At 35.5% G+C, this 11,058-nt stretch overlaps 1 protein-coding gene and 1 long non-coding RNA gene across 4 annotated transcripts in view; one reads left to right on the top strand and one right to left on the bottom strand.

The window, feature by feature from the left end:
• The first annotated feature begins 1,873 nt into the window (after positions 1-1,873).
• LOC111745249 overlaps positions 1,874-11,058 on the top strand; it is a 31,109-nt gene continuing 21,924 nt past the window's right edge. The window contains exons 1-3 of one of the 3 annotated variants that reach the window (XR_002782565.1): positions 1,874-2,119; positions 2,679-2,736; positions 8,729-9,216. This is a non-coding gene — a long non-coding RNA (uncharacterized LOC111745249). Of the gene's footprint in view, positions 2,120-2,678; positions 2,737-8,728; positions 9,217-9,612; positions 9,845-11,058 lie in introns of those variants that run through there. The other 2 variants (XR_002782563.1, XR_002782564.1) reach the window with 2 other exon arrangements.
• Positions 3,220-11,058, bottom strand: part of MPP7 (membrane palmitoylated protein 7) — a 234,541-nt gene continuing 226,702 nt past the window's right edge. The window contains exons 17-19 of the mRNA XM_023536171.1: positions 9,227-9,335; positions 7,614-7,757; positions 3,220-6,156 (exon numbers count right to left, since the gene is read on the bottom strand). Coding sequence (XP_023391939.1) covers positions 5,977-6,156; positions 7,614-7,757; positions 9,227-9,335 — 433 coding nt within the window. The 3' untranslated portion in view covers positions 3,220-5,976. The remainder of the gene's footprint in view (positions 6,157-7,613; positions 7,758-9,226; positions 9,336-11,058) is intronic.

The following is an 11,058-nucleotide window of genomic DNA, read 5'->3' as shown; positions in this document are numbered from 1 at the left end:
CTTAAGTTATTACTTTATGCTGTATAACTTTTCTTCAACATCGACAGCAATTCTATTGTTTTGTAGTCATAATTATTTCAATATATTCCTACTGAGTGGAGCCAGTGATTATAAACAGATCGTATACTACTAATTAGAGTGCCCAGCACAGAACAAATGGAACCTTTTGGCGTTAGTATTGCCAAGTCAAGTTAAACAGTTAAACAGGCAATACTTTGTTAAAAATGGTAGCCTCACCACCATGATAAATTTGTAAATCCAAAAACATAAGCTTTCTCTAAATTTGAATTTTAAGATGAAATTCTCGTCCATATTATGGAGGAAAAAAGTAGAACCCAGGAAAAAAAACTTCAAATTGGAGTCTCTTATTTGGTCTACCCTATAGGTTCCAGAGTGTTTTAAAGTTCAACCAATGTGTCAATGCAGGGCATGTGACAGTTGAGCAAAAAGGCAACCTTTGGTAAGTGAAAGTAGATACTGGGAGTAGCCGGAGTTGCTCGTGGACACTGCCTTCCATGAGGAGTGCTTTCAGCAGCAAGTCAACAGCCTAACAGTGACTTAAACCAGCAGACATTTAATTTTTTTTGCAGCTTTACTGACATATAATTGATATATAACATATGTAAGCTTAAGGTATTAAGCGTGATGATTTGATGTATATATTGCAAAAAGATTACAGTGAGGTTAATAGTTCCATCACCTCACATAATTCTGTGTGTGTGGTGATAACATATCAGATCTACTCTCTTAGCGACTTTCAAGTATCTAATACAGTATAACTACAGTTACCCTGCTGTACATTAGATTCTTCAGAAATCATCTTCTAATTGGAAGTTTGTACCCTTTGACCGACATCTCCTCATTTTTCCCACATCTCAGCCCCTGATAACCACCATTCTATTCTCTATTTCCATGAGTTTGGCATTTTTAGATTCCATATATAATAAGTGAGAACATGTAGCATTTGTCTTAATTTCACTTAGCCCAATGCCCTCAAGGTCTATCCATATTGTCACAAAAGCCAGGATTTCCTTTTTTTTTTTTTTTATGACTGAGTAATAAGATTCCTTTCTGTGTGTGTATACATGTGTGTATATGGTGTGGGTATATGCATATATGTGTATATATATGCACACACATTTTCTTTATTCATCTGTTGATGGACACTTAGCTTGTTTCCATGTCTTTGCTGTTATGAATAATGCTGCAGTGAACATGGGGTGCAGATGTCTCTTTGACATAGTGATTTCGTTTCTTTTGGTTACATACCCAGGAGTGGAATTGCTGGATCGTATGGTAGTTCTATTTTTAATTTCGGAGTAACTGCCACACCATTTTCCTTAGTAGCTGCATCAATCTATATTCCCACCAGTTGTGCACAGGAAGAACATTTATTGCTTATCTAGCAATTAGAGGAAGGAGGCCTCAGGAATTTTTCGACAGCTCAGTAACATGGATTTAGGTTCTTCTCCTTTTTCTACTTGGTCATCCTCTGTAGATTGGCCTTTACCATCTGCTGGTCCAGGGCTAGGAGTGTGCCTGTCATATTGGCAAGCACGACAACGTAACTGAAGCATCTCAAACAGGAAGGATCGTGGCAGGGCATAAGATTTTCACCTCATGCAGTTGTTTGTTTAAATCAGGGAAACAAGCATTTCTCGTGGCTCTTCCAACAGATTACCTGGAATTAGGTAGTATGACCAACTCAGAGCAATCATTGCCCAGAGCATATCACCACGATTGACTTAGACCAGTCATGATTCATCACTAAGGACTGTGTCTCAGGCAGACCAAACAGAAAATTGCATATTCTTCTATGTAGGTGTTTTTATGCTTCTAATAATAGCCAGTGTTTGAAGATTAACCTACTTATATAGGCACAGATACATCAAGTTATAGCTGTCTAAAGCAACAGTGTTCTGCTAAAAACTCGTTGTAAACTGTATGTACATAAAAGGAATGAACAGTCACTCTCCTAATAACCAGTTCTCATCTGTTTCCAGCTTTGGCTCAAGTTATAGCAACACCAGGATGCGTGATGCAGTGAAAACAGCATGAAGTTGGAGGAAACCAGACCACGATTTGAATCCTGGTTCCAGTGCTCGTCACCTTGAGCAAGGTACTTAAGCCCTGCCTCTCAATTTTCTCAATTGTAAATATCAAGGTACTATCTTTCATATCAGATAGTTGTGAGGACTAAATGAGAGTGTATGGAAATCATACAGATGGGTGATTATTAAGTACAGTTTTTTCTGGTAGTGATTGGGCCTGCGCAGGTGTATATAAAAGACAGCAGTTATAGAGGGAACATAGTTCTTGCCCTGCAGGTTACGTGTAACTGAGCAAACATTTGGAAAGGGAAGATGGTAGCAGAAGAAAGGACATTGAGACATTTCTTTCAAATTGATATTATACTGCATACCAGTGGCTAAAAATAAAAATTGGCTCACTTTCCTATTGAGGATTACCTAATTATTTCCTGATGTATCACTTAGAAGTAATGGGATTTTTTTTTTAATAAAGCTTATAATAGAAATTATTAGAAAGCTTCCAGTGAATTCACTAGTAGGGGAACTGTGTGTAGGAAAATTAGAATTTTATGTAGCTATTTTTAAATTATGTGATGTGGGAATGATCATTATGAAACAGCTCACAATTATTGAATACGTCTATCCCAGGTTTTGTTCCAGTGCTTCACATGGATCATTTACTTCATGCCCACAAGACTCTGATGAGGTAAGTACTATTATTGCCTCCATTTTTCTGCTTAGGACCAGAGAGATTAAACTACTTTCTGAAGGCTGCAAAGTTGGTAATTAGCAAAAACTCAACAATTCTTTTAACTGCTACACTGTATAAGCTTTCAGTGGAAACAGAGCTGGGGCTAATTGGCTCACTGTTGAAGCCAGGCCAATAATTAGCTTGTCTGTATAAGCAGGTGGCAGGTTGTCCTCATATGCACAGTGGAAAAAGTTTAGCTTTGCCTGTGCGGGGAGTGGTGACCCCGTCATGGGTGGGCCAGGATGGTACATCCCACTGTATGGGTAAGAGCAGGACTCGCGAATTCCATCTCCCAACAACCTTGATAAAACCAACAAATTGTTTGAAACAAATTTTAGACATAAAAGTTCAAATAAACTGCTTAGTATCAGTAAAAAACAGAATTAGTTCTACCATGAGAAGCAGTGTGATAGATCTCCAAGTACAAAAACAATTACATGTTTTGAAGATACTTTATTAAGACCAAAGGTTTTCTGTTACATTTATAAATCCTTACTAATCAAAAAGAATAAATAATAAAAATCTATATCTTCAGGAAGCTTTTAACATAGTTTTGTAAATCTGAGAAGTTTCCACGTTTGTCAATTTAAATTATTAAAATTTAGATACATCCAACCATTATATAATACCAGGAATGTCAGCCTTAACAACATCGATATTGACAGGTATAATAATGGTAAAAAATTCTTTCAATTTCACCTTTTTATTTTTAACCAATTCTAATTTATTAATCATGGGAACATAGAATTTTTTTGATCTTGGATTTTAAATATATACACTTAAGTAAACATTCCTCTTCTCTCAAATAGTGGCTAGCACGGTTTTAGTAGAAGGCTACTCAAAGAACAGTACAGTACAGTACACGGTGCTGGTCTCCTTCCTGGAGAAGGAGGTTGGGGATGCAGAAAATACAGAATCAATCAAGGGCTTTTAGCTATAGTTGTCAACCAGCCCTTGGAGTTGGCCTGCCTTATTAAACTAACCAGATCTCTCTGTAAGCATCAAGACAGCCATCTAAATGTCACTTGCAAGACCATGCATACTACCTGATAAAGTATTTCTCAAAGTGCCCCTTTTCATTATTTTCAAAATATTGCTCCGCTCTCGTCTAAAGGGGGAGAAAGTCTGGACAGTTATTTTTGTAACACCTCCATCACCAAGAAAAAGGACTCAGTTTCTGCCACCTTACACCATCTTTACCTCCATAGTAAAGAACTGAGGCATTATCTGCAGATGAAAAAAATAATCCTTGTAGATATTTCAGAACAAAACAATTTAGACTGCCTAAATGATACATTTCCCATTACTCTCTGTATAGGAAATCTTGATTTATAGGAAATTTCATTCAGTAACACAGAGAACATTCTACCCAAACCATCTACGTAAGACTTATGTTTTTGTAGACCAGCCACACAACTATAAAGTATGGCTCTAGTGGCAGATTTGGCAACCTACCCCACCTTTTTAAAAAACTGTATTGCTTGCTATTTAGTTCATAAACTTAGACCTCAATGTTTGGATTATGTTAACATTTAGTCTGATTAAGTATTTCGGTGTGAGTGTGTATCAAGGCCATTGCCATTTTTGTCTTTCTAATATGAAATTTGACATGTCTGAAGCAAATCCAGTGGATAATATCCAATGTGCAGTGCACATATAACACAGTAGTGGATCTGTGTACAAATAAAGGTCAAATATTTACATGGAATGTTGACCCTGACTTATAAAATTACTACTTTAAATTATGCCATCTATACAATTTTATGAAGAGCCCCATTTGATAAAAAAATATGCTTTTCAAATAGTTCATAAATATATAAAATTTCACTACATTCTATTTTTCTTTAAACATGACATCTAAACTCTACAAATCAAAAAATAATATTTTTCTGTTTGAAAGTCATAGATGCAATGATTTTTGAATGGCAGGACACATTGTCTTATGGACATTCTAGTATTTTGAGCTAATTACTTGCTGAAGATCAGTAGTATCAAAGGAAAATGAGAGATCCCATCTAAATGTTTACATCATAAGATTAGAATGGCATCTGGCCAGTGTTAAGGATTATTTTGATGATGAAGGATGTTAACATTACATGAAAATTTTTCTAAAATACATCTTAGTGCAATTTAAATATATGGTGATCAACTGTGCATTTTGAAAATTTGCCTTTAACTGAATCAGTAACATGTAAGACCTCTACTTTTAGAATAAGAATCACATTCTTTTAATTTATGGGAAAAATCCAAAGCCAGCTAAAAAAGCTTTTTTGGTGACTCCAGTAATGTGGTCTGAGGATATACAAATAAAAAAAAGTCCTTTGTAATCATTTCTTACCCCAAGATAACACCATTCTAAGATTAATGCCACAAGGAAAAGTTTTTAGTTATATATATTTTATATGTCTATCTTCCCTTATTAAATATTGGTTGAGTCACTGATATGTACTCATAAGGCCTTCTCAAACTATAACACGAGGGCCACTAAGGCAAGTTTTCAGTAATTTCTTCAAGAATGACTTTCAAATGCACACACTGTGAACATACAGCAGGTCCTCAAATAAAAGTTCAATGTAACTTTTGTTGTAATGATGAGATGCCACAGGAACTTAACTCATGTTTATATCGACTAGCCTGTGATAACATTGGTTTCATTATACATTGTTAAATACCATCAACCACATTCAGTGAGGACTTACAAGAAAAAGGTTGCACCTTTAGAATAGAAAGGGGACTCCTCCTTACTAGCAGCCCAGGTGAATCTATGGTGATCCACTCAAAGAATAGCAGAGCTGTCCTGTCTGTCTGGAGCCTGCACGAGGCTGCTGATACCTTCATCTGCGAACATGCAGACTTCATGGCAGTCTGAAGCACTGAACTCTCGCATATATTCTCTAGCTATGTCTCTCTAAAAAGTTCAACCGCATCTTAGAGCTACATATTAAAAACATCCAGAAAGTTTAAAGCTTTGCTTGGAATACACTACTGTGCAAATTTTGATTTTGGATCTTACACTCAAACATTGTTTGAAATAAGGCTATTTTTTAAAAACATACAAACAGAACGAACATTCAATTTTAACCAAGATTGCACATCTATGACAATGATACAGATTTTTAAAAAACCCTACCACCAAAATGGTAACTGATTCAATCATGCACGCTACAAAAAAATGATTATGGAAATTTCTCTTAGTTATGAATGTAACCAGCTCACTGGGACCCAGTGGGTCTCTGTCTCTAATTTGTCAAAAGTTGTTTTTAGCTCTTTGAATGCCACGGTGAGATCATCATTTACTATAATTTTGTCAAAGAGATGACCATATTGGCTTTCCATTACTTGTGCTGATTTAATCATTTCTTGAAAGTCTTCTTCCTACAAAAGGAATATTTTTTTAAGTGGTTAACCAGGTAATTACATCACTTCATATCAGTACAAACATTCCACAAATGGTTTATCTAATGCTGTTCTGTGTCAGTTCTTTCACCTCAGCCAGAAATGAACATTAATTACCCTCTTTAATTACGAGTTCTTCAGAAGTCATAATTTCTAACACCATTTCCGTGATTTGCTTGTAACTAAACTGCTCTGACGAGGGTCAAAATTCCTGTCTTACCTGAAGTTCAGGATAATCACTTATAAAGATATTTTAGTATTAAAACAGCTATGTGGGAGGGGTGGGAAGAGTCTTTTAGCCTGATGCTGCATTTTTTATGCTTATTCATAGCAAAGAATTTATAACAAAAACTACTTTTTCAGAGTTGGATACATTTGTGAAAGGACAGTTGCCATGTTCTTCTTATGTCTCATTAGAAGTGGATCCAGTGGGCCTTTCATACTCACAGTTTTGAAACCGAGTATTTCAGTTCATTGTAAGTGAGCCAGATCCTAACACTATTATCATTTATTATCTCCACTGAGAAACCTTTAAATTTATAAATAGTACAGTAACTCTACTCTGCAACATAGTGAAGTAATTTCAAAGTCCACATTTCAGTGTCTCAGAAGACTTAACTTTAGTGTTAAGCAAGAGCCCTGAGTAACTAACATCATATGACGGTTCCCATTTAGCATGGACATGTACTGGCAGTACCGTAGAAAAAGTTACTTATTAAATACTGGGAATCAAAAGCATGTCTGTATTTTGTAACCACAATTGATAGTGTACAATATTGACTAAAGTTCAAGATGAGTTAATCAAGAGGAGAGGAAGAAAAGTTCTTGACATTTAATTTCTTTGCTTTTAATTTTTGATCCTAAGGTAGAATATGTTAACTTTAAGATTAAAAACAAAAAAACAATGAAAGGCTTACCATAAATTGTTATAGTCGTTAATATGCCATAGTTGCCATTTGTAATAACATTCATGGGAAATACAATTATTGAAAAATATAAGTCTAGTTGTCCTATACCCAAAATGCTTTTTTTTAAACTATGCTAACTATGACTGTTGATGCAAGAGACAAAAAAGGCAAATTATTAAAATTTTCATCTAGACTATTAATGAATAACAGTAACTGACTTTGGTATTTTTCCCATTAAAACTAAGGCTAGTCTGAAAACTAAGTGGTCTAACTTTTATATAAATGACCTACAAAAATTTTATAAGTTATGCAAAATAGTTTTGAGTCAATATAATATGAAGATCCATCGACAGAAGCACAAAAATCAATCACAGTACAATCACTCAAAAATGTATGTACCTAAATACAATTCTATATTATAGATTTTTGGATCAGTTTATCTATTATAGTCTTCCTCAGGTAGCTGCTACTGCATATTTGACTTTAAGTACTGCTAGCATATTTTCACTAATGCATCATCATACTTACTGTAAAGGGCTTTGCAGCACCTTGGTCATCTCTGCTTGAAATCATCTTTGCATTTTTTCTTGTCTCCCTCAAACGCTCTATTGATGGAGGCTTTATAAATATCACATAGGGCTTAAATTCTAGTGTCCGTAAATGCTTCACTGTCTGCAAGGAAGAAGAGATGTTTTCTTATATATCTCCATGATTTCATGAGTGGCTTTTACAGTAAAACTGAATTTTATTTTCTAAGGAGAAAATTCTTGAAAATTATTTTCTAATTAAGGTCAGTAGGTCTTTCAGTATATTATTATTCAATCAGTTATTGACAATTAAATGTAATAAGCACCCCTAATAAAATAATGGAGAATGCAACTTGCCTTTAAAAATGTTTTGAATGATGCCATAATTAATATTGAACAGAAGTGGCTAAAAATACCATGAAACTGAATTTTAAGTCACGTAACCAGAAGGTGCTGAGTTTAACAACCACCAGTACGTGAAAGTCTTCCAACCATCTCATTTAAGCCTCTTCCTGATCGGAGACACCAGTTCTCTTTCACTTACCCTTCAGAGCGCCCTCGATGGGCGAGCCTCCCGCTCTCCCTTCTTGTCAACACTCCCCAAGCAAATACTTTACATTATTTACACTGTGCTTCTGGGGATTCACCTGGCTGACAGAGGGTGAGAATTGAGACCTCTCCAGAACATGGATATAAATCATAAACTCCCTTGAAAGGTTAGGCAGACAGGTTATGTGTGTGTGCATGCGTAGGGTGGCAGTCGGGGAGACGAGACGAGACGGACGGGATGCTGAGGCCCCGCGAATGCAGAGTGTAAACCACAGCGAGGGCGTTGGGAATTAGTAGCCCCAGGACACTGGCAGAGAGGTGCTGGACAAGCAAGAGCGTTCTATCCATCGCTGGGGACTAAGTTAGGAGTCAGCCTCCCTAATGACTCTTAAGAGGTACAAAAGACTTCTCCGGGTCATTCTGGCTCTCAGAGGTTTGCACCCAAGGGTGCAGCCATCTGTGGAGGGAGATTTTGTGGCCTCTGGATAGTGAGAAAATGCTGTGGGTTGGTTTCTGCTAAAGGCTATGTGATATGACAAGGAATTGAATGGCTTTATCCACTCTCAGTCCACAGTGTTCATAAGAGTCCCCAGGGCGCCTGGCAGAGATCTGCCTGACAGCTGCAATGAGGATCTCACGCCATACAATTCCTGTGAATGCCTCATTACACATACAGAACCAAAATCAAAGAGAGGACTGAGAACCAAAATGTCCATTGTTGAAAATTGTGAATACTTATAATACATAACACATAGGAATATATTATACATGCTAATATTTTTTAAATACATAGAAGAAATATCTGAGAGTCATTATACTTGACAAAAATTGAATATAAATAAGAGTTACAAACACAGATCTCGGGACTTCCTCTACTCCTCTTTTCTAATAATAATACAGGCTTTTTGTTCACCAAATTACACTGAAATGCTTTTGTCATCTTAGGAAAGCCGCATATATGCCCAAAGTGAGTAGACTTCAGAGTTACCTCATATTGAAATACTCTCATGAAGTGCAGTAGATTACATGAGCCTGAAGGTGTTGGAAAGCTCATGGTTTACTTACATGAGGCTGAACATCCAGCAAACAAACTTTGTTTTTAGCTAGGACGGACCGAACTGAGTCTATACTTGTGCCGTAGTAGTTGTTTTTGTATTCACCATATTCAATAAACCTGTAGAAAATTAGACGTGCATCAGAATCATTTATGAATTAAATATATATAGATAGATGGCAAGGCATAATTCCTATATATAAAAGATATTTTTGCTGAACATGGAATTTTTTTACTGTGTTTAATAAATAGGGCCAAGTACTCGGAATGTCAAATTTTTAAAAAATCTTTTATTTTACATTTTTAAATCGGTAACACTTACTTGTATTACACTTAAGCAGAAAAAAGTACTTTAGTCCAGCAGTACTCTAATGTTTTCCATCACCTCTTTTTTCAGGACTAATGCAATGCAATAAAACGGTGAATAAGCCAAACAATAGAAACTACTGAAATTTGACTGCACACTACAGAATAACCAAGCTAAGCTTCAGAACTAGAGGAGGAACTGGTTGGTGGCTAATGGAACCAGGGCAGCTGATTATGTGCTATAAAAACATAATCGCTGTGCCAAACGTGAAAAAAGCATTTTGATGTTTCAATAAAATCCCACAATCCTGCATTAAAACACACATTGCTCCCTCATACCCTAAAATGTTCATTTTTAAACAAATGGAAGACCTGGGGAGAGGGGACTTAGGGCTAGCTAAAGGATATGATACAAACAAGATGATTACCATTATTTCAATTTTTTGAAAAGCTAATGAGAGGGAGAGGTGTGTATGGAGGAAACTGTGGAACTAGGAATCTAGTATAGTTGTTTTGAAAATAAAATTCTATCCAAATTATATGTTATGATTCAATTAGTGGGGTGGAAGGAGATCACAAAAAGACACTAGCAACCCTCCCCTCATTCTTCAAAATAATTTCTACATGTTTAACTTATCAGAAACATAGTGGCTCTAGATTATTTAAAAATTACAGGTGAAGACTGGTAATAACTACTAACTGAATTATTACCTTTTTATTGGTTTCAAATATTATAAAAATTAAAATACCTTTCAAATGGAAGGGGACTCTCAGGTGGCTAAAACTGGATATATAGGCACATATTTAAAAGCAAAAGTCACACAAAATCTAAGAAACGTCCACTTACTTGTTGTTTTGTACATCTGTCTCAAACAAATGCTTGGAAATGAAAATATATTCAACACCATCACTCTCCTGGCTTCGTCTTGCTCTGGTGGTGTCTGTGATTTAAAGAGTTTAGAAAAGTCTACATCAGCCACCCTAGGGAAAATACTAAAGAAATCATCACGTATTAAAGTTTTTCTTCAATTAAGGTTTTAAAACTTATAAAAGAGCAAATTAGCTAATAAACTACAGCAAAATGCCATTAAGATTTTCCACTGATATTAAAATTATATTATTTGAAGGTGGATTCAGAATTGAATTGCACTGTGTCTGTGCTATTATTCACTATTTTGAAAGTACTTATATGTTATAAAATAAAAATGGTATTTCAGCCCTTGAGAAATATCTCTTTATTTTTGCAAATAATATGCATATTATCGTTATTTATTGATCTTTATTCATTGAAGCAAGTCTAATGCCCACTAGGTTGTAAGGTAAACTCTGAAATTATCTTACTCTTCCACACATGGCACATAGTCGGTATACCATCACTGTTTTGTTTTACTAACTGAAGTCATAGGCCTCTACGTGCTTGCTATTCATTCCTCCTTTGCAAAATTATAAACATCTTCTTGGAATGCTGTTAAACTTCCAAACTTTCAGTAATTTTTTCTAATTATTTTTAATGAATTATAATAGAGCAGAAAAATAC

Source organism: Pteropus vampyrus, unplaced genomic scaffold (genome assembly GCF_000151845.1).
Source record: "Pteropus vampyrus isolate Shadow unplaced genomic scaffold, Pvam_2.0 Scaffold150, whole genome shotgun sequence".
Classification (NCBI taxonomy): Eukaryota; Metazoa; Chordata; class Mammalia; order Chiroptera; family Pteropodidae; genus Pteropus; species Pteropus vampyrus.
The sequence above is the reverse complement of the archived record's forward strand: the minus strand, read 5'-3'. Positions and strand labels throughout refer to the sequence as shown.